A 23,074-nucleotide genomic window follows, 5' to 3' on the forward strand; every position below is an offset into this window, starting at 1 on the left:
TCCATCCAACCTCACTGAGCTCGAGCTGTTTTGCAAGGAAGAATGGGCAAGAATGTCAGTCTCTCGATGTGCAAAACTGATAGAAACATACCCCAAGCGACTTGCAGCTGCAATTGGAGCAAAAGGTGGCGCTACAAAGTATTAACGCAAGGGGGCCGAATAATATTGCACGCCCCACTTTTCAGTTTATTTGTTAAAAAAGTTTAAATTATCCAATAAATGTTGTTCCACTTCACGATTGTGTCCCACTTGTTGTTGATTCTTGACAAAAAATTAAAATTTTATATCTTTGTTTGAAGCCTGAAATGTGGCGAAAGGTTGCAAGGTTCAAGGGGGCCGAATACTTTTGCAAGGCACTGTATATATATATATATATATATATATATATATATATTTTTTTTTTAATCAAAGAAAAAAATTATTTAAAAAATGAAATTGACCTCCCCAAATTTTTTTTGTGTGTGAAAATTATATGCAAAGCAAATGACCTTTTAAGGTGCTAGTCACATGATCTGTTTAAAAAATAATTATTATATAAAAATTTTTTTTTCATTTCATTCATTTTTGTTGCAGTTTTATTGCTTTACAACTTTTATATATATATGAAAGTCAATTTCATGCAATGACACTTTTGGGCCACCAGGGGGGGCCTGGCCCCCCTTAAAATCCGCTTATGGTCTAGATCTATATCATATAGTATATACAGTATCCCCAGAATGTACCTACCAAATTTAATTACGATCCGTCCACGAGTTGTGTCCTCACCAAAAATCAGGTGAGCCAGAATTTAAGACCCAAGCGATATCTGGGGGACCAACCAAGTCTACTAAATCTACATTTTCTTCCCTCAGATCCCTGTACTCTTGAAGCATACAGGTGCAGAGACCTGCAAACCTCTCTGAAATGTGGGGTAAGGCATCAACAGTTCTTATCACCTTATTTTATATGTTGGAATAATACCAATTTTTTTTTTCTCTATATGTAGACTTTGTTCTACTGTCAAAGATTTGCCTGGAAACCCCTGAGCGACAAACGTCGCTGAAGACCCCAGCTAGATGGACCAAGGCTGTGAAAATATTTAATCCCGGTATAGCACAAAGCCATTTTTTATTTTGTCAGGGTGGAAATATGTCAGCGCTCTGGTAAGAGCCAGGTGGCGTGTCCGTAAAAAAAAGCATATTTCTTTAACAGCTGTGATATTATTATTATTACTACAATGACACTTATCAGGTTCTGATTTAATGTTGGTGGGCTGTATTTGTATTTTCCTTTTCCTGAGAGGGTGACAGTATGGGTTCTCACGTAGTTAATACATTCATGTACTAGATTTTTTTTTTTTTACTTAAAATTTCCTTTTACACAAACCTGTGATCATTTTGCATCTGTTGTTGAATAAAACCTGTACTCCCCATTTTAGATGTACCCTCATTTTAAATCTCATTCTGGAAGAACTCGTGTTTTTATTTTAGTTCAAATACCGTTTGCGCATGTCTCACTTAAGTGGGTTTTCTCTGGGTAGTCCACATTCCTTCCAGATGACAAGGACATGCCCTCTTGATCCTAAATATTTTTAGAAACACTTTTGGAGAAATCTTGAGGCACAACTCCATGTACAAAGATGTGACACACAATCCAAAATGCATGAGTAACGCATGCCGTTTATTGTTTTAAAGGAGAAGCTTAACAGCAGATCTGACTACAGAGGATGTAACAGTGAATAATAAAAGGGTTGGGGTGTTCAGTAATGCAGAAATTGAGAAAAGGCACTTGCACAAGCCCACGGATAAAATTTTCCTTTACAAAATAACTAATGAAGGAACAACATCTGGGAGATCCCATGTAAACAGACTGGTTTCTCTGTACAACACCAGTCAATTAAGGTCTCTCCCATGTTTTGGGATGTAAACATAACAGTCATTCTTATACCTGATAATAAAAAAATAATAATAAAGCACACACACCCTTGGCACCACTACCGGTGATTCTCATCAAGTTTCTCTGTAATACACTCCTGGAACCACACAGTGGTGTCAGAGACAACAAATAACCTAATGTCAAGCCAAAACCCTTTTCACACTGCCTGTTAAAGCCTGGGTTTGTCAGTTTTTGAGACGGTTCGCTGTTGTGTATACTGTACGGCGCGCCCCAGACATGACATGAACTGGGGGGTAAGCGCGCGTGTACGAGCTAGCGGACGCGTGGTACTTCGCGTGCACGAGCTAGTAGACGCGTAGTACTTCGCGCGCACGAGCTAGTAGAAACTTAGTACTTCGCGCGCACGAGCTAGTAGAAACGTAGTACTTCGCGCGCACGAGCTAGTAGAAACGTAGTACTTCGCTAGCACGAGCTAGTAGAAACGTAGTACTTCGCGCGCACGAGCTAGTAGACACGTTTTACTTCGCGCGCGCGAGAGCTAGTAGACACGTTTTACTTCGTGCGCGCGAGAGCTAGTAGACACGTTTTACTTCGCGCGCACAAACTAGTAGACACGTAGTACTTCGTGCGCAGGAGCTAGTACTTCGCGCGTACGAGCTAGCAGACACATAGTACTTCGCGCGCACAAGCTAGTGCTTCGCGCGGACAAACTAGTAGACAAGTAGTACTTCGCGTGCACGAGCTAGTAGAAACGTAGAATTCGCACGCACGAGCTAGTAATTTGCGCGCACGAGCTGGTAGACACGTTTTACTTCGCGCGCACAAACTAGTAGACACGTAGTACTTCGCACGCACAAGCTAGTACTTCGCGCGCACGAGCTACTAGACACGCAGTACTTCGCGTGCACGAGCTAGTAGAAACGTAGAATTTTGCACGCACGAGCTAGTAGAAACGTAGTACTTCGCGCGCACGAGCTAGTAGAAACGTAGTACTTCGCGCGCACGAGCTAGTAGAAACGTAGTACTTCGCGCGCACCAGCTAGTGCTTCGCGCGCACCAGCTAGTACTTCGCGCGCACCAGCTAGTAGACACATAGTACTTCGTGCGCACAAACTAGTAGACACGTAGTACTTCGCTTCCACGAGCTAGTAGACTCGTAGTACTTCGCTTCCACGAGCTAGTAGACTCGTAGTACTTCGCGCGCACAAGCTAGTACTTCGCACGCACGTGGTAGTAGACACGTTATACTTCGCGCACACGAACTAGTAGACACGTACTTCGCCCGCACGAGCTAGTAGACACGTTATACTTCGAGCGCACGAGCTAGTAAAAGCGTAGTACTTCGCATGCACAAGCTAGTACTTCACGCGCACGAGCCAGTAGACACGTTATACTTCGCGCGCACGAGCTAGTAGACACGTTATACTGCGCGCGCATGAGCTACTACTTCGCGCGCACGAGCTACTACACGGGTAGTATTTCACGCGCACGAGTGTAATACTTCGCACGCACCAGCTAGTACTTCACGTGAACTAGCTAGTACTTCGCATGAGTTAATTATTTGTGCCCACAAAGTACAAGCTCGTTCACACCAAATGCTGGTTTGTGGGCACGGAGTAGTAGCTCGGCCGCACAAACTAGTAGCCCGTCCGCACAAAGCAGTAGCTCGTTCACACAAGTACTAGCTCTTTCACACAAAGTAAAAACTCGTTCACACCAGGTTCTAGTTCGTTCACACAAACTAGTAGCTCATGTGCATGAACAATTTGAGGGTGTGCACAACTTCATCTTTTTTTCATTAAAGTCATGTCTGGGCTCCGTAATACTGCATTGACATGGAATGTGTGGTTGAACAAAGTTGTGCACGTCACATTCAAGAAAGAAAAGTAACAGAAAATTTGAGTTCAATCTTCAAATTAACACGAAGGTGCCCTATAACACAACGTGAAAAGTAGGAAATCGACGGACATTTTAGCTCGCTGTTGATTTCAGTCCCATTACAGTGAAAAAAAAAAACATTTTACACATCAAGTATAGGGGGCAGTGCCACATGGCAAAGGCAGGCCCCACTGCCATTAACAGGCTGGGCTACTCATACTTAACCTCGTTTAACAACGATACCCTGACATTTTACAGTGATTTAACTATAACAAAAATGGAGTGTTCACGTGAAGCCCAACACAGCCAAAATTAGCAGCTTCTGACTTCTCTGTAAAACGTCAGAAAGAAAATGGCGTGAAGGGACAACCGAGCCGATGACGGTTGTGCGCTTGATTGGCTTGAGCAAAGTGTAATCTCAATGCATATGTGCTTCTCAAATAGGGTCGAGCAGGCAGACAAAATGGCTGAAAACTAAAAGACATGTTGCAGGAGGGCACGAAAAAGAAATAAGGACTTTCTTGCAGGGATTAAGGATAGCAGGAAGAAAACAGACGGTCACGCTAGGCTAATATTTGAGCTCCTTGGGAACCTCCCACGGAAAGAGAACGCGACCGAAGTGACCGTAAGCCGCAGTGCGCTGGTAGATGGGCTTCTTCAAGTCCAACTCTCTGCCACAGGAATGGACACGTTAGTGAGTAAAACACTGACGGGACGAGAAAACGGCAAGAATACCTGACGATGACTCCTGGACGCAGGTCGAAATTCTTCCTCACAATGTCCAACAGCTCACGCTCGTTCTTCTGGGACGTGCCGTAGTGGAAGATGGAGACGGAGAGCGGTTGCGCTACTCCGATGGCGTAAGACACCTACACCAGTTTTTTTTTAAGTCACATTTATAAGAGGTGAAAATATATCAAAATGGTGATGTATTACTACACTTTGTATCCCAAAAGTTATCAATATGTGCCATGCAAGTATCAATATATCGACTGCCATTAAAGGCACTAGACGTCGAGTTGAATGAGTTGAACGTTTAACGCCGTCAATGGCATTTAAACAAGAGCATTCGTGGCCAGTCTTCCCAGTTTTGTGGCTCATTTACAGGTCACTTCCTGCTCATTTTAGGGCATTTACAGATCACTTCCTGCCGATTTTGAGTCACTGCCTATTATTTGGGGACAGTCTTGGGTCACTTCCTGTTCAGTAACCCAAAATCAACAGGAAGCGACCTGTAAATGCGCAAAAATCAAGAAGAAGTGACAGAAAATTAGCGCTGCAACGATTAATCGATTAACTCGAGTAATTCGATAAGAGAAAAAATTTGAATCAAATCTTGGTACTTCGAGTATTTGTTTATGTAGCGCCCTAATGGTTTGTTTTGAAAGTGTTTGCATTTAGTTTTATTGATTTGGGTAGATACACTGCCCTCTCGTGGCAACAGTGAAGATGACATAACTCATTTAACATGGCCGAATCCAGTTGCTCCCTGTTAAGACCAGCATAAGATTAAGTTTTTGTTTGAGCTTATATTTTTTTATGCATTCGTAATTTAGTTTATAGGTGTATTTAGCCATTTTTTTAAATGGGAATATGTGTAAACGATCTGTTAAGAGCTTTTCAAACAAAATTTAGCATTTTATAGCATTTAAGCTAGCTGACTTTTGCTGTGCAAGTTAGCTACCGGTAATTGTTCTTTTGTTGTACATATGTAGATCCTCATTTACTTATTTATACCGTTTGAGGCTAATCTTAAGTATTTTAATTTGTTTTGAAATGAAAGTGCATATCTGCATAGTTTGAAGAAACACTTAGGAATTTTAATTTGTATTCGCATTTAATGTTCTTTTGAAAGTGCGACCTTGGCAAGCCTTTTTTTGACAACTCCTAAAACTTATTCTGCAACGCATTAAATGATCCTAATTTGATTACCCGACTATTCGAACTAACTAGTTGTTAGATTTATCGACTGCTACAGTACTTCTCAAATAGTGGGGGGCGTCCCCCAGAGCCATGCTGGGGGCGGCGCATGTGACCCTGGGGAAACATACTTTTTGCCGTGCTAGAATAAAATGTGGTAGCGCACCCACTCAGGAGACTTCTTTGGAGAGATACGGGGTGCGTAACAGAAAATAATTGAGAAGCACTTGACGACAATAATCGACAGCTGCAGCCGTACTGAAAATGACCCGAAATTCACCAAATTTAACACATTGGCTGCCATCGACGTCGGACCGATTAAGTGGGAGGGATGCCACCCTACCACTTAAAATGGATTTGACATCTACTCGTGATAAACTTATTTACAGCAACAGGTTGCTTTTCTGGTTATTCGTTGTATTGTAGAATGATTTTCCTGACCCGTGTACCGATAATTGTTGTACAGCTATATTGCAATGTAATCGTTACTGTGAGCCTTATATCGCATTTCGTATTGTGAGCTACCCAAAAGTTCTAGTTGTGATCTATGATTTTGTTCGCTCTTACCTGGACCAAAACGCGCCTGCACAGTCCCGCTTTCACCAGGGACTTGGCCACCCAGCGAGCGGCATACGCGGCAGAGCGGTCCACCTTGGTATAGTCCTTTCCGGAAAAAGCTCCGCCTCCGTGGGCCCCCCAGCCGCCGTAAGTGTCCACGATGATCTTGCGCCCGGTCAAACCGGCGTCACCCTGAGGGAGGCAACTCAACTGAAGTTTTGCAAAGCTCCCCAAGTATATATAATATTCAGATTTTTTTTCCCCGTCCACTTTTTCGGCGCGCCACACAGCCTACGCCCTTTGACCGATACTCAGCGTTCCAACTTTGTAACGATCCCCCCCAAAAATAATGCGACACAGGCAGTCTTTCGATTCTGCTCTTAGATGGGGGCTGAGATATTAACTTGCTGGGCGCCAGTCGACACCTCCGCCCTTGTTTTGAAATCACCTACGTTCTAATGGTACGTATTTGAGTGTATTTGTTTTGTTGTCTCGGCTCTCTGCCTACCGCTTAGGTTAGTACCGTATTGGCCCGGATATATAAGACAGTGTTTTTTGAACTGGAATAAGACTGAAAAAGTGGGGGTCGTCTTATGTCCGCGGTCTAGACATTATACCCATTCACGACGCTAGATGGCGCCAGATATCATTGAAGCGATGTTCTGTCATGACAGATCTCAGCTACTCTAAAGTTTAACCAGTTTGCATTATTTTATTGCAATGTTTTTCCTTATTCAGATTTGTTTCAAGACTACAGTTACAGTTAGACATCACTTTGATGGCTAATGCAGTTATTGCAATTTTGTTGTTTTATCACAATAGATTAATTTATTTACATTCAAAAACCAGAAGCCATTCATTTACGAATGTGATTGCACTTTAGTTTACATATTTAAATGTTCAGATATTAAGATTTGAATGAGGCAAAATAACATGCTTTTTTTCTCAAATATATTATTATAATCATTTGTTTTAGATGTACTGTAATCATTTTCTGTATAAAAATTAATTTGGTGTTCAAAAAGTCTTTTTTCAAACTTGAGTCTTGAAAAAGAGGGGGGTCGTCTTGTGACCAGGGCCGACTTATATGCGGGCCAATACGGTATTATTCATCTCCGTCGACCTACCGTCACGGATCCATTGTGTTATTCCCCATTTTCCGCGATCACGTGTATTTTTGTTTGTATTCAATATACCCTTGAATGCATCCCTCTGTTGTTTTCTGCTTTGAGGTACAACCTTGTTTCCGCAGTAGAGGACCCTAACATCGGCAACAAAATAAACTACACATTTCCAAAGATGGACAATGGATTTTCTTCCTCAACTATGATCCAGAAGCAATTTAATTTCGTTATGTTTTCAGTTTAATTTAACTATTTCCAGCTTGCCATGTTAATAATTGCGATGTTTGTTTACTGCTTTCGTCTTACTGCGAAGAAAGCGGAAATGACGATCGACCCACCATGACATTTACGTCATCAGCCATCGTGCTGTGACCTTGGGAATTTCACGATTGCTTTCACATAAGCCTCGTCCTGGGAATTATTCTACGACGCGACCTGTGAAATGTCCGCGTAATCTCCGTGTCAGTCGACCCGGGAATTTGCGTTCACATACAAGGGCTGCCAGTTTAAAGCCCGCGATTTACACGGTCTTTCGGCATGTGTCAAAGGGGCTTTAGTTTGGAGGCATCTAATGGTCGATAAGCATAACTGCTTTGCTAAACTGTGACCAGCCCTTGTACAAAGGCAGAAGGCTTCTAGAGTCACTTTGAAGGCATCATGCATATAGAATCAAAACCAATGTCAATATTATTCCATAACATTTTAGAATGATTGTATTAGCCGATATTATCGGGTAGCCGATAATATCAGGCAACTTTAATAAATTATGTTAAAAAAAGTTTTTTTTACCCGAAGTTTACATCATTTTTAATGCCTCGAACAATTAGTTTAATGCTTTTTAAGGCCTAAATTTTGACAAAATCCATTTAATGACTTCTAATGCTTTTTAATGACCAGCATAGACACTGTGCATTATCTTACCTTTCTGTTTGACATCCCCCTTGCCCAACCAAACCCCTAGGAGGCCTGGGTGCGGTCACACCCCCATAAGTTCCGCCCCAGGAATGAACGCTGCCATCCTCCCATTTCAAATAGATTGGATGTCTACTAGTAACAAACTCATTAAAATGCACAGCAGAAGGCTGATTGGTCCATCGTCATCAATTGAATGAAATTAAATGGAAGACCATTTCACTTACCTGCGGCCCCCCGATGACAAAGCGACCGCTAGGCTGAAGGTGATAGATTGTCTTCTCATCCAGGTAGCCGGGAGGGACAACCACTTTGACCACATGTTCTTTCAGACTGCGTCGCATTTCCTCAAGACTGACAAACTCGTCGTGCTGTACGGAGATCACGATGGTGTGGACTCGCAATGGCACCACGGCGCCGCGGTCTGTTCTGTACTGCACTGTGACCTGCAGATGTGACAAATATAGACATGACAAACTCAAAGCGCGAAGTCAGATCATCCGTCCGTGTGAGACCTGAGTTTTGGAATCCGGTCGGAGCCACGGCAGCGTTCCGTCCCGGCGTAATTCGGCCATTTTGGCATTTAGCTTGTGGGCCAGGACGATGGTAAGAGGCATACATTCCTCAGTTTCATCAGTGGCATACCCGAACATCAGACCCTACGCAAAAAGTCGTTTGATAAAATGAAAGCATGAACCGTCAATCTCAAGACGGGTGTGTCGTCACACCTGGTCGCCGGCGCCCACGTCCTCCTCTTTACGGTCCAGGTGAACGCCTTGAGCGATGTCGGAGGACTGCTGCTCCAAAGCCACCAGCACATTGCAGGTCTTGTAGTCGAAGCCTTCAGAGGATAAAAAGGAAATTCTCGATCATACTGAACGTTAGTTGACAGTAGGGGTGTTACAATATATCGAAAAGGTGATAGTTTGCGATACTTCGTAGCCTAAAAGGGTATCGATATGCTCCCACCAAGAATTATTCGAACCAACTGGTAGATTAATCGATAACCTAAATAATCGATAGCTGCAGCCTTAGTTCGAAAAATTGAGTAATCTGATTACCGTAATTTTCAGACTATAAGACGCTACTTTTTCCCCCTCGTTTTGAATCCTGCAGTTTATAGACCCTACCCACGTGACGTCACAACTCCTTCCTCCTGACTGGTGCCGCCCAATTGTCCGTCAACACATCATGTTTCCCTGTTACGGCTACGTACATTCCTCCTATTTACGACGTGTTTTTCTGCTCGTTAACATTAATAATCAAAATGGTGAAGGCGTGTGTGGCGGTCGGTTGCAATAACAGAGAAGATAGACGGAGAAGACGGAGAGACTTGAACTTCTACCGGATTCCGAGAGACCCGGAGAGAAGAGAGCGAGATGGGCTGCTGCAATTCGACGAGAAAACTGGGCTCCAAACGATTACCACAGATTATGTAGTAGTCATTTTATATCTGGTAAGATGCATTTAATATATATTTAGAGGGTTTTGGGCTGACAACCACAATTAAGATCATTGCTAGGCTAATCGCCGACAACATACACGTATGTATGTAGTAAAAGTGCTATCGCTAAACCATATAAACATTAAAAGCCCTAACTCCATTGACAAACGACATGAAATACATTAGACTTGACAGTGGATGTTAGCAATAACAAAAGATTTTGAATTGAAAATTTCGTAACTCACCTTTCCAAGCACAAGATAGATTCCTGCCGAATTTTCGTGGACGAGGACCTGTTTCACCCAACCAGCAACGAAGTATTTATAAGCCTCCAAGCTCTTAAAGTTTTTAAACTTTCGTGAGAATAGGCTGATTTTGTGTGGACAAGATAATTGTACAGTTCAGGGTAGCTAGCAGATGTCAGGCAAATACGGCGGAGACAGCGGGTCGAAAAACATCGATTTAGGCATCAAATATGGATCTGGCGAATGGATAAACTGAAGCTTTTCCACATAACGCCTTTTATGCAACGCATCAAGTGAGTTTACGGCATCCGAAAGCACCGGGTCTTCCATGAAATGCATTATAAATTGCTCGATCAATTGAGACCATTGATAATACAGACACAAAATGACGGACAAGTGGGCGGGACCATACAGCGAGCACGTGATTTTGTGACGTCGGTGGGTAGGGTCTATAGTCCAGTGCGGCCTATTTGTTGTTTTATTTTGGTTAATAGGTAACAAAGTCTCTGACATTCTTTGATAATTATGACATGACAATATCATGGGCATTAATGGCATATTAAATTATGTCACTAACTCCATTTATATCTAGCTCGGATCTTTACATCCATTCAAAAGTGAAATAAATTGCCGGACAACACAAAATGTCATCTGTCATAAGCAGACCCGTGCCGCCCATAAGGCGACGTAAGCAACCGCCTCAGGGCGCACCAGCGTCAAGGGCGTCAAGAAAAATATTCAAATAATATTTGATGATAGCAGTATTAAAAAAATATACAATCAATAAAACAAAAGAACAACAAAACCGTTAATAATAAGTCTTTAAATAATAATAAAATCATTTTTCTAGTGTGCCTTCTGAACATTTCACTTATTCCTGTGATTCGATAATTTCACTACGGACCCTAGTCTCACTCACGAGTCACGACTCAGCAGACGAGCGAGCTACCTGAAGGAGCTAATTTTAGCCTCCGCAATTGAGCGACGTTACGGTGACAAGTCAACTTCATGAAAAGAGACAAGCCCTCCGAGTCAGAAGAAAAAGGAAGAAGAGAGCAAAGACGTGACGAAAAAACGAGGTTTGTTGTGATGATTTTTTTCAACAGCATGAGCACGTAGACTTAGCGGAACTGCAAGCTAGCAGTTATTTACATACAGCTTATATGACTTAGTGCTAAAGCAAAATTATACTGAATCATTAGCAAGGCTGTTGTTTTAGAAATATTTTCAGTATTCAGCCAGCTGTGGATTAGTTTCAGTTAAATTTACTCCCCCTCCAATTTTAGAAAAATTTGGGCAAAGTGTATGGGAGACTAAAATTGTCTTGCTTATTTTCATGTGACGTGAACCACTTTTACCTTGTCTTAAATTGTGCTTTTCAAATAAATTGGCCTTGCCTAAAAGTGCCAAGGTTAATTAAATAAATACATCATTAAATATGGAATTAATAATTTTAAAGTTCTGTGGTATGGGGGATTAAAAGTGCCACGGATTTAAATGCAAACATTTGTTAATAAATGTGTCATTAATTCATTAAAATGCCGATCACGTTCATGTAAAAACATATTCAATTTATTAATTTTTTTGCTATCATATATTATTTAATTCATTATTATTGAATAGTCCTGTGTAGTTGCCGTGCTTTAAGAATTTATTTTCTTTTAACTACACCCATTAAAGATAGTGGCCCGATCCAATAGACAGGTACAGTAGGCTGCAAGAATTTAGGCGCTATTATGGTTATGTCATGCTGGTTTCACAATCAACAGTTATTTGACTAATATAATGTAACATAACACTTCCTTCTCTTTGTAGATGCTCTTCTGAAATATTTTCCGTCTACCTCTGTACATCCTGGGCCATCTTTTACAGCGAACTTATCCACATCAGCACTAAGTCCAAGCCCACCAAGTCCAGGAAAGAAGTTGACCTTCCAAAACAACTGTCATATGAAAGTGCAATAGGTCCTTTTCCATCAGTGAAGACAAGGTGAGTAAGGTTATAGGTCAAGGTGAAAAAAAAAAAGTTTAATTTTAAAGTGTTGTGGTTGTCTTTATATAGGTTTGTGTGGGCGGGTGTTAATCATATTGTAATAACAACTGTAATTTATTTAATGCATTTGTTTTTTTAAGTGTTTTTATTGGTGCTTTTGAATAGTTATTACAGCATTTTTCTTTTAATTTATGCACTTGTTCGTGGTCTTTTTTTATATAATAAATTACAAAGCGATAATGTGCTTTTTCAGTGTGAGAGTTTAAATATATGTGGTAAAACTGGGGGAGGGGGGCAACAAATGTGTTGCCTAGGGCACCAAATTGGTCAGGAACGGCCCTGATCATAAGCATTCATTAATGCCTTTGGCCGTGTCATGTCATAATTACAATAGTCTTATGACAGGCTTATGGCGCCACAGTCAAATGAAGTGTCACCAAATACCATAACTAGCAAATAATGAAACAGTAACTGAAGAAATAATTAGCAGAGGACATGAATTTTGATTGTTATTTACATCTGTAGTGCTGCAATGCATGCTAGGAGGCATGTCAGACGATAAGAGTGTTGACGCCACGTTGCAGCAGAGGTTGACAGTCTCACCCAAGGGAGCAGTGATGGCCAAATGAAGCTTCTTGAAGCAATGAAGCTTAGCGGCCAATTGGTTCAAAGTTTCATGGTGGTTCATTTGGTCTTATAATAGTCTTATCATGATGCTGTCAAATATCGAGTTACCGGTTAATATATTTTGGTGAAAATTTCCTTGTAGTATAGCTACGGCCCATAGTCCAGTGCGGCTTATCTATGAAAAAATGATGTTTTCGTGTCAAATTTGGTGGTTGGTGGCTTATAGTCAGGTGCGCCTTATAGTCCGAAAATTACGGTAGAAACATTTAAAGCGTTGCTGAATTAATTTTAGGAGATGTTTAATAAATAAAAGGTGTTTATGCTTGCCATAACATTTGGACTTGCCAAGATTGCACTTTCAAAAGAGCATAAAATGCAAATGCCAAATAAAATACCTGAGCGTTTCTTCATATGATGTAGGATTGCACTTTCATTTCACAAGCGTAATAAATTTAAAAACAATTTAAAATACCAGAGCTTAGCCTCAAATGGTATTAAAAAAATAAATGCAGATCTATGTGCAACAAAAGAACAATTGGCTAACTTGCTAGCCAATGCTATAAAATGCTTAAATGCGATAAAATGTCAACTTTGTTTTTTGTGTTACAAAGCTCTGGAAAAAATTCGTTCAGACACATGCTCCCACAAAAAACTGCTAACTTCTAAACTAAATAACAAATGCATAAACAAACAATCTCTAACAAAAACTTACCTTACGTTGGTTTTAACAGGGAGCAGCTGGATTCAGCAGAGTTAGACGAGTTATGTATTTCACTGTTGCCACTAGAGGGCAGTATATCCATCCAAATCCATAAAAATAAATCCAAACACCTTTCAAACTAACCATTACAAAACGAATCCTCGAAGCAGCAAAATTTAAATTGAAGCTTTTTTTCCCCCTAATCGAATTACTTGAGTTAATCGATTAATTGTTGTCGCACTAAAAACATGTTTCATAACACAGTGTTTCTTTGTTTTAGACCACACCAAGATCAGAAGAGATTCTCACGTTGCAGCACTTTTTTGTTTGTAAATTTACCTTTGGAAGAGTCATCATAGCCGATGTGCTTGATTGTCTCTCGTACAATCTTCTGGTAGTCTACCACAGCCCTAGAGGTGATCTCCCCAGCTAGCAGGATCATCCCCGTCTTAGCGACTGTCTCTGTAAGTGTGAAAGAGTTTAAATTGTAAGTGTGACAGATCCTGAATTACAACATGCAAGAACTAAAAGGTACGGAATGTAAAAACTTTGGAATCTATAGGAAGGACTTGGAACAGAAGGCATTTCAGCAAAGTTAAAGCATGTGAAGACGCTAACAGGATGGTTTGGGTGGGGGTGGAGTAGAGGAAAATGGCTGTAGGACATGTTCCATACCCATGAAGGCAACCCATTTAAAAGATAAAAGATTTTAGAGCTCCTTACAAAGTTTCAAATGTCCTCTATCATAAAAAATACTGACATACAGATGGACGGGTTGGGAGGGACAAAATAATGGAAACACCACTGCTTCTGGGACGCGTCTAACACGCGGCCGCACTGCGACTGATGTGCATTGGCTGATTGACTTAAACGCATGTGTTTCACTGCATTCTCGCGGCGGCCACGTTGTCGTGCCGTTGACGTTTCTGGGTTATATACTGTCCTATCGTGTTGTTCCTTATTATAGTAGAGAAGACAGAGTAAATATTAGAGCTGGGAATCTTTGGGCACCGAACGATTCGATTACGATTACGATTCAGAGGCTCCGATTCGATTATAAAACGATTATTGATGCACCCCCCTCCTTTTTTTGTACATTAGTTCCAAAATTGTTCAAAAATACTCTCAGGCTAAACCAAACTACTATTTCAGTATCAAGTTAGCATATAGCAGTAAACGAATATACAAAAATAACATTAAATAAAAAAACTCCAGTCCCCATTCTGTATCAGCAGCTTTAAACTACATTCAATTAATTTAATGTTGTGAATCAACCGTTAAAGTTGTTAAAATTGCTCCCCTTATTCCATAATTTCGCTTTTGTCTACTTTCGACATGTGAAAGTTTTAAAACTATTTTAAAGATAGATTCAAGTCAATATTTTACCCATTTAGGAGTATTTTAGATCAAAAGTTAATTAGGTTTGCTTGGAAGGTTCGCTACAACAGAAGTGTACTGCTTTAAGATGGCGGCCGTTTACTAACGCCCGCATCTAGCTTTTTGTAGATGTGCTGCTAACGCTACCGGATCTATAATGCATCTAGTCCTATATAAATGATATCTATCGTAACATTATGTGGCTGTACTTTGTAGCAGCTTTTCGGCAGCAGTCAGGTATGTTGTTGTGTTTTTTTTTTTATCTCGTGGCATGAGTTGAGCGAGAGCCGTGAGTTGAGCATTGGCGTTACCCGAGGGGCCGGGTAATGAGAAGCATGATGTTTAGCTACTCTCGCTCTGTTAGACCCGAAGACCGCGCGGCGCGCTGAGTGTGTTGTACTTCCGCTTTACTTGGCATATTTCAATAATCGGAATTTGGATGTTTATGAATCGTTCTCGAATCTTCCACGGCCGAATCGCGAATAATCTAAGAATCGGACATTTTGCACACCTCTAGTAAATATATTCTACACAAAGAAACTGTAACCCGATCGACTCACAGCCTCGAAAAGTAAGGGTTACATTACGTCAGAAACTCATTCGATACGCCTCCGTTCCGAACCGAGCACCCCGTACCGAAATGGTTCAATACAAATACATGTACCGTTACACCCTTAGTGCGCATGCGTGATACTTGAACGGGCTCCCTGGACAAAGGCAGTATGAACGGGCACGCCAAAAAAACAGACATGACACAAAATCGGATTTGTGCATTAAAAGGCCTGCAGTATGAACCTAGCCTTAGTGAAGCCAAATTTTTGTTACTGCTAATTAATTAATGTATTTTTCCCTTGTTGTTGAAGTGCAATTGTTTGTGTTACTACATCTTTATACATCTGTGCCTAAATGCTTAAGTAATTGAAGTGTAATTTTATTTTTTCATGAAAAATACATTTTATTTATACTGTGTTTCTGTGCGTTATTGATATTGAGTAAACGTTTATTGGGGGGGGCGCAATAATATCGCAATAATTTATGAGAGAATTTATCGCCCACTAAAACTCAAACTCAAAAACTTTTTCAGAGAACCCAATTGTTTACACGGCGACAGCATTTTGGGAAGCTGAAAATGCCTTCAGAGTGGAAATCTTGAAAACGCACCCCCACTGTCGGCGGCGACAGTGGGGGTGCGTTGAAACAGTTGACAGTGCAAAACTGAGTTTTGGGTGACAAATGACTTCCGTACTCCAGGGCAGAAGGTGGTGATAAACTGATAATGCTCCAATATATTTGTCAGTTTCTCCAGACATAATGGTTGTGTAAACGCGGAATTAAAATAACGGCTAAAGGCCATTATTGCATTATTGTGTAAGATTGTTGTCCTGTAAACGCGGCTTAAATTTCATGGGAGTGAAGTTTCTACTAGAATTGTAAGAATCTAATGCCAATTTCAATGATGAACGCAGAAAATTACTCGGATTTTATTTTTTAATCGTAATATTTGTCATGATTCAAAAGATGACTATACTAAGAAAAATTTGTGATTCAAGTTGAAATTGTATTACAATTAAGGTCTACTACTACGAAAAATAAAAAACTTACCACACGCTACTTTGGCATCAGGGTCTTGGGAGAGGTGTGCATCCAAAACAGCATCGCTAATTTGGTCACATATCTTATCTGGAGAATGAAAAACATTCATGAGATATTCCATTCAAAAAAATTTGTTATCCTCAGGGTAAATAAACCCACTTGAAGCAATGCTTTTAAACTTTTTTTAATTGATGTGGAGTGCAAACGCGCTGATTACTGGCCAATAGCTACGTCATGTTGTTGCCAGTAAACAGGATTTTACAATAATGCCATGTTTGTCTGACTTGTTATGAGCTTAACTCATTCACTGCCATTGACAGCGATAAATGTCAAAGGTATTTTGTATGGGAGCGACTGGCGACTAACGAACACAGGCAATATGTTAACCATTTTAGGGACAATGGTCACGAAAGTGGACATCAATACTGTAAAAAATATCTTTAGCATAACTCATACACTGCCACCCCAGATCACAGAGTATGTGTTGTGGTAGTTGATCAAAACTTTCAGTCCCTTCCTTTAAAATAGATTGGACGTCAATTGCCATCAATGGCAGAGAGAGTTAAGCTGGGAGGTGAGGTCACATATTGCCCGTCACAAAATACGTGCGGACAACACTAATACTACAACAGCGTACAGCACGAATGCTATTTTTAGACAGTGACATCGCCATCGTAATGCAGAAGTGGGACATTATAGACAAGCCCTCACATGCAATCAATGGAATTTCTGTTTTCTCCGGTAATCTTTCAAAAACGAACATGCCAATCAAACACTGCTGCTATGGAACTTGTAGAAACGACTTTAGAAATTAGGACATATGAAGGGTGTTTACTTCATAAGTTTCCCGAAACCATAAACTCTGAAGAAAAAATGTGAAGAACGGATCAACTCGCGCGGACATCCAGTTTAACGTCAGCAAGGTGAAGCCATTTACATTTCATATACAGTAAACATTTTGTTGGGGGCCATTGTCCTTCAGAGGACGAAGTGTTAAGCCGTTTTTATATTTTTCACTTATTTTTTAGCGTGGCGTTTTGCCGTGCTGCTTTTCTGACAATGAATGACCCGAAAAAAATTAAAATGATATCTGACTGCCACGGTTACCTTTTCTGTTGTAAGAAAACAACTTTAGTAAGGGGGAAGTGTAAATAAATTATAGACTTAATATTAGTTATTAATGAAAAAATTAAAAGTGTCCGTTGGCTGTCACCGAGTAGCATTTGCCGTCACTACACAAAAATAGCAATGTAAATTGCCCCCAAGAACGGTCAGGACGAAAGACAACCAGAGGATATAATATATAAGAAAGACAGGGCATATGGCGGTAAAGGATAGATTGTTGAAACAGGAGAATGTAATTGTCAGTGGCATAAGGCAATGCACACAAGAATAAGGTCCCGATAAAAAAGCCAACTCTGGATGAGGTCGACTCTTTTTCCCGTCTTTTTAAGCCCTCGACACTTAAGCCATCTCTTTAACTGAACATTTGTATGTTCTTCCTCATCTTTATAAGTGAATTTGGCACCAGGGACATAATTTTCAGACAGAATTGGTAGGTTTAGCTCAGTAAACATCCCATTTGTACACTATTTCCATTTATTTACTATTAGGGACAAACGGGAGATTGACCTGTCTAGCAAAAATTGCTAACGTCATGAATATTAATGAGCAAAAGTGATGTGTTGCTTGCGGTATGCCACTGGATGTCAAATGAGGGCAGCAAAATTTGGTCAATGGCCCTAAGTTTGAGACCCTTGTCCGATATGAATTTTCATTCCGTCATTCATCTTCTGAACTGCTTATCTTCACGAAGGTAGCAGGGGTGCTGGAGCCTATCCCAGCTACAAACGGGCAGGAGGCAGGGTCGATATGAATGCAATACAAACATTTAAGGGAAAAAAACTATAAAGTCATGCATCGGCATGTGCCAGTATGCATTTCTGACGGTATGATAACCTTCAGCAAAAATATCACGGTTTCACGGTATTGCAATTACGCCTCTAAAATGTGTTGCTTTGAGATACCCAATTTAAAAAATATAAACTAAACTTTTTTCCATTGAACAGGGTTTTTATTTTTCAAAACATATTAGCAAACTGCAACATAAGTATAAAGTTAAGTTAAAATAATCAAAAAATAAAAGAAAAAAATAAATATTCGAAATAAAATTAAATGACAGCTACAACTGTGACTCGCTAATACATTAGGGACGGTATGACGAAATTTTTTTGCGGTTTTGAAACCTTGACGTTTTCATACCATAGTATACCTTGAAACTCGTGCATAAAAGATTTAAGACGAAAACGTCACAAGACAAAACTAGACAATTACGAGGGAAATACAAATGAAATATACGGTAAATAATTTTCCCTTTCTGGGATACATGACATACGCGCTGTCGCACCCGGAATTGCGTCATAGTGCTAATTCACGTTCAAGTACGCCATACTGACTTTAAGAACCCATTCGAACGTTCATGAATACTCAAATATGTATGCATTTGTCATTCATAAACTACGTCTGCAAACCATTTATACAACGGAGCTCAACTAAAGTTAAAACGTACTAAAATAAACCAGTTTTGTGATTGACGGACGCAGTCCGTATCTACCTAGCAAGCTAGCAGCTGTGTTCCTGCCGCCTTGGTAGTTGGCTAAAAGTGCTTTAAAAACGGATAATAAAGTACTTCGAAATGCTGTAAACGCATAAAACGGCGAACCAAAGCACCGTGCTTCATTACAAAGTAACACCACATGACAATGTCCACTTAAAACGAGATGCAAGTCTATTATTTGCAATAATGTGTCATTCCCCCCCCCCCGGGCTAATAATTCAAACTCACCGGGGTGGCCTTCTCCAACAGATTCGGAGGTGAAGAGGAAGCAGTCGTCGTCGACGTGCAAGTTGTTATGGAAACCGTTGAGCTCGCCGTTCATCTTGGTCACTACTAGCTAACAAACTCAGCACTGTCCGAGAAATAGGACGAACAACAAATGGATCCAAATGTGTCTTCCTTCTGTTCTGACTCGGACAAAAAACTGAAGTAACACGCTGCGATGCGCTTTAGGCGACCCGCCGGTGATCTGCTGCAAACCGGTTGGATTACTTGAGTCGTTTCACGTGAGGAGGCAGGAGTGGCTTGTGTAGTGGCCAGCCCATAATTTGCTCGCGTTACCTACCATGTGGCGCAGATGGGTGCGATGTAAACACAAGGCCTTTTTAGCTTGGTATGACGGGGATTGTACAGATTCCCCGTAAAGTGGCTTTAGTACAAATTTTTTGTATTTTATTTTTTAAATTTTGAACCTAATATCACTATGTTGACTCCTTGGCTGACATCATTGACGCCGATAGACGTCCAATCCACTTTAAATGTCGCTTCAAATTGAATGGATTGGACGCCTAACGCCGTCAGCGGCACGAAAACATGATCGTTCAGTGTATGCCAAGGTGTTACGGGAGGACAACTGCCACCCTAAAAGATAGGCTTGCCACTCCAGTTGCCTCCCCAGTCTGGACAGATGAAAATTTAAATTTGACATTTAGAATAATTCCTCGTTTTTCACGGTTATTGGGGACCGCCAACCCCGCGAAAACTGAAAATCCGCGAAGTAGAGGCGGAGCTTATTTACATTAATTATTTGTGTGGGTGTGTTAAATGTATTTATTCAGATATAACAGCGTTGGAAAGATACATTTAAGATATGTTTTTTCCCAACGTAAAATTTTAAAAAATTAACAAATGTATATGTATATTTTAATAAATGGTTATTTTAAGCACTGCAAATGTAATAATCAAGATACAAATGAGATATACAGTGGGGCAAATAAGTATTTAGTCAACCACCAATTGTGCAAGTTCTACTTGAAAAGATTAGAAAGGCCTGTAACTGTCAACATGGGTAAACCTCAACCATGAGAGACAGAATGTGGAAAAAAAAAACAGAAAATCACATGGTTTGATTTTTAAAGAATTTATTTCCAAATTAGAGTGAAAAATAAGTATTTGGTCACCTACAAACAAGCAAGATTTCTGGCTGTCAAAGAGGTCTAACTTCTTCTAACGAGGTATAACGAGGCTCCACTCGTTAACTGTATTAATGGCACCTGTTTTAACTCATTATCGGTATAAAAGACACCTGTCCACAACCTCAGTCAGTCACACTCCAAACTCCACTTTGGCCAAGACCAAAGAGCTGTTGAAGGACACCAGATAAATTGTAGATCTGCACCAGGCTGGGAAGACTGAATCTGCAATAGGTAAAACGCTTGGAAAGAAATCAACCGTGGGAGCTATTATCATACTGAATTGCATCCGAAGAACACCATACCCACTGTGAAGCATGGGGGTGGAAACGTCATGCTTTGGGGCTGTTTTTCTGCAAAGGGACTAGGATGACTGATCTGTGTAAAGGAAAGAATGAATGGGGCCATGTATCGAGAGATTTTGAGTGGAAAATCTCCTTCCATCAGCAAGGGCATTGAAGATGAGATGTGGCTGGGTCTTTCAGCATGACAATGATCCCAAACACACAGCCAGGGCAACAAAGGAGTGGCTTCGTAAGAAGCATTTCAAGGTCCTGGAGTGGCCTAGCCAGTCTCCAGATCTCAACCCCATAGAAAATCTGTGGAGGGAGTTGAAAGTCCACGTTGCCCAACGACAGCCCCAAAACATCACTGCTCTAGAGGAGATCTGCATGGAGGAATGGGCCAAAATACCAGCAACAGTGTGTGAAAAGCTTGTGAAGAGTTACAGAAAACGTCTGGCCTCCGTTATTGCCAACAAAGGGTACATAAAAAAGTATTGAGATGAACTTTTAGTATTGACCAAATACTTATTTTCCACCACGATATGCTAAACGGGACGTTTTTCAGCTTTACAGACAGCAAACAAAGCAATTGTGCTTTTTGAAGCTTTTTACTTCCTTCACTTTTGACAATTTGTAAAGCTGTAACACACATATGTACACATCTGTTCAGAACGACACGCATTTTAACAATAAAACTCGACACAAAATGATTGGTGTTCAAACGTCCATCTAGTCTGATCAATATGTAAATTTAGTAAATTAGCCTAATTTACACTACGGTTCAAAAGTTTGGGGTCTATGCGACCCCAAAACTTTTGAAACGTACTGTATCATTTAGGATTTTTCTTTATGTACACTACAGTTCAAAAGTTTGGGGTCTAAGAAAACCCCAAACATTTGAACGGTGGTATACATCACAAAACTCCGCTAGCTTAAATGCTACAAATGCTAACATATTTACAATTCGCATAGTATATCACTCACACGAAACTCCACAAACTGTAGCTGTAAACTTAATTACAAATGCATACACCAACATATATTAGCTGAAACAACTTACAGCCTTATGTCGGCCAAACCACAGCGCAGCTATCCTTTATCCATGTGAGACTTCTGAGTGCTCCTGTATGGAAGCATTATTGAACGACAGTCCAGCCAGACCCAACGCTGCCACCAGAGGGCAGTGTATTCTCTACCATCAAACTAAATACAGTACTTTTGTACTTTAGGGAGTTATTTTGAATTTTAAATGGTTAATTCTGAAGCCACATCGTTGCATTACCGTGGACGGCTATCTTCACTCTGTTGTTCCTTGTTCCTGACTGCAGTTGTTTTGCAGGTTAGCAAGTTTGCACAGTTTAATTTTATACTGTATGCTATTCTGTATAATATGGAATTCAGAAGTAGTATTTGTCGAAAATTATTTTTGCCCAAAAACAGCAAAAAACAACGCCAAAGAGTCATTACCAAGGTTGTCTCAGCAGCTGTCACACCTGACAGTGTTATCACATACTGTATTTGTCTACAAAAGTCATTCTGTAGATGCGTCATGACCACCCTGTACATCAGGGGCCCCCAAACTACGGCCCGTGGGCCGGATATGGCCCGCCTCGACATTTGGTCCGGCCCCCTGAACAATTTTTTGTTTTGTTTTTCCAATAGTGTTATTTATTTCCTGGCTTTTTTTCTGTGAAGAACCCAGAGAGGGTTATTTGGTTATTACCTATTTAATTAATAGTGTTATTATCGCGTTAACGGGCGTTAATTAATTTTTTAAATTAATCACGTCAAAATATTTGACGCAATTAACGCAGATGCCCCGCTCAGAGAGATTTAAATGACAGTACACAGTGAAACGCTCACTTGTTGTGTTTTATGGAGTTTTGCCGCCCTCTGCTGGCGCTTGGGTGCGACTGATTTTATAGGCTTCAGCATCCATGAGCATTGTGTAAGTAATTATTGACAACAACAATGGCGGGCTACTAGTTTATTTTTTGATTGAAAATTTTACAAATTTTATTAAAATGAAAACATTAAGAGGGGTTTTAATATAAAATTTCTATAACTTGTACTAACATTTTTCTTTTAAGAACTACAAGTCTTTCTATCCATGGATGGCTTAAACAGAATGTTAATAATGTTAATGCCATCTTGTTGATTTCTTGTTACAATAAACAAATACAGTCCTTATGTACCGTATGTTGAATGTATATATCCGTCTTGTGTCTTATCTTTTCATTCCAACAATAATTTACAGATAAATATGGCATATTTTATAGATGGTTTGAATTGCGATTAAATGCGATTAATTACGATTAATTAATTTTTAAGCTGTAATTAACTCAATTAAAAATTTTAATCGTTTGACCGCCCTAGTTATATTATGTTTAGGGCTGTCAAATGATTAAAAATTTTTAATCGCGTTAATCGCAGCTTAAAAATTAATTAATCGTAATTATTCGCAATTCAAACCATCTATAAAATATGCCATATTTTTCTGTAAATTATTTTTGGAA

At 40.2% G+C, this 23,074-nt stretch overlaps 2 protein-coding genes across 3 annotated transcripts in view; one reads left to right on the forward strand and one right to left on the reverse strand.

Moving 5' to 3' along the window:
* Positions 1-1,398, forward strand: part of sftpba (surfactant protein Ba) — a 54,395-nt gene extending 52,997 nt beyond the window's left edge. For both annotated transcript variants that reach the window (XM_057819489.1, XM_057819488.1), the window contains 2 exons: positions 852-910; positions 986-1,398. In XM_057819489.1, coding sequence (XP_057675472.1) covers positions 852-910; positions 986-1,042 — 116 coding nt within the window. In that variant the 3' untranslated portion in view covers positions 1,043-1,398. The remainder of the gene's footprint in view (positions 1-851; positions 911-985) is intronic.
* Positions 1,399-1,637: 239 nt separating this feature from the next.
* mat2aa (methionine adenosyltransferase 2Aa) lies at positions 1,638-19,389 on the reverse strand. Its single transcript, XM_057819487.1, has 9 exons — positions 19,091-19,389; positions 16,255-16,332; positions 13,615-13,737; positions 8,996-9,108; positions 8,783-8,926; positions 8,495-8,713; positions 6,241-6,423; positions 4,489-4,622; positions 1,638-4,424 (listed from the first exon to the last, which is right to left on the reverse strand). Exons 1-9 carry the CDS (start codon positions 19,182-19,184, stop codon positions 4,322-4,324), a joined length of 1,191 nt encoding a protein of 396 aa, XP_057675470.1. The 5' UTR covers positions 19,185-19,389; the 3' UTR covers positions 1,638-4,321.
* Between the last annotated feature and the right edge of the window lie 3,685 nt (positions 19,390-23,074).

The sequence above is a fragment of the Corythoichthys intestinalis genome, chromosome 17 (assembly GCF_030265065.1).
Source record: "Corythoichthys intestinalis isolate RoL2023-P3 chromosome 17, ASM3026506v1, whole genome shotgun sequence".
Taxonomy (NCBI): Eukaryota; Metazoa; Chordata; class Actinopteri; order Syngnathiformes; family Syngnathidae; genus Corythoichthys; species Corythoichthys intestinalis.

Excerpts from the sequence above, each read along its gene's own strand:
- mat2aa (XM_057819487.1), bottom strand. The coding sequence starts at position 19,184 with ATGAACGGCGAGCTCAACGGTTTCCATAACAACTTGCACGTCGACGAC. Across the intron at positions 13,738-16,254 it reads TGATGCCAAAGTAGCGTGTG|AGACAGTCGCTAAGACGGGG; the intron begins GTAAGTTTTTTA and ends TCACACTTACAG. Across the intron at positions 8,927-8,995 it reads ACGTGGGCGCCGGCGACCAG|GGTCTGATGTTCGGGTATGC; the intron begins GTGTGACGACAC and ends CTTTTTGCGTAG.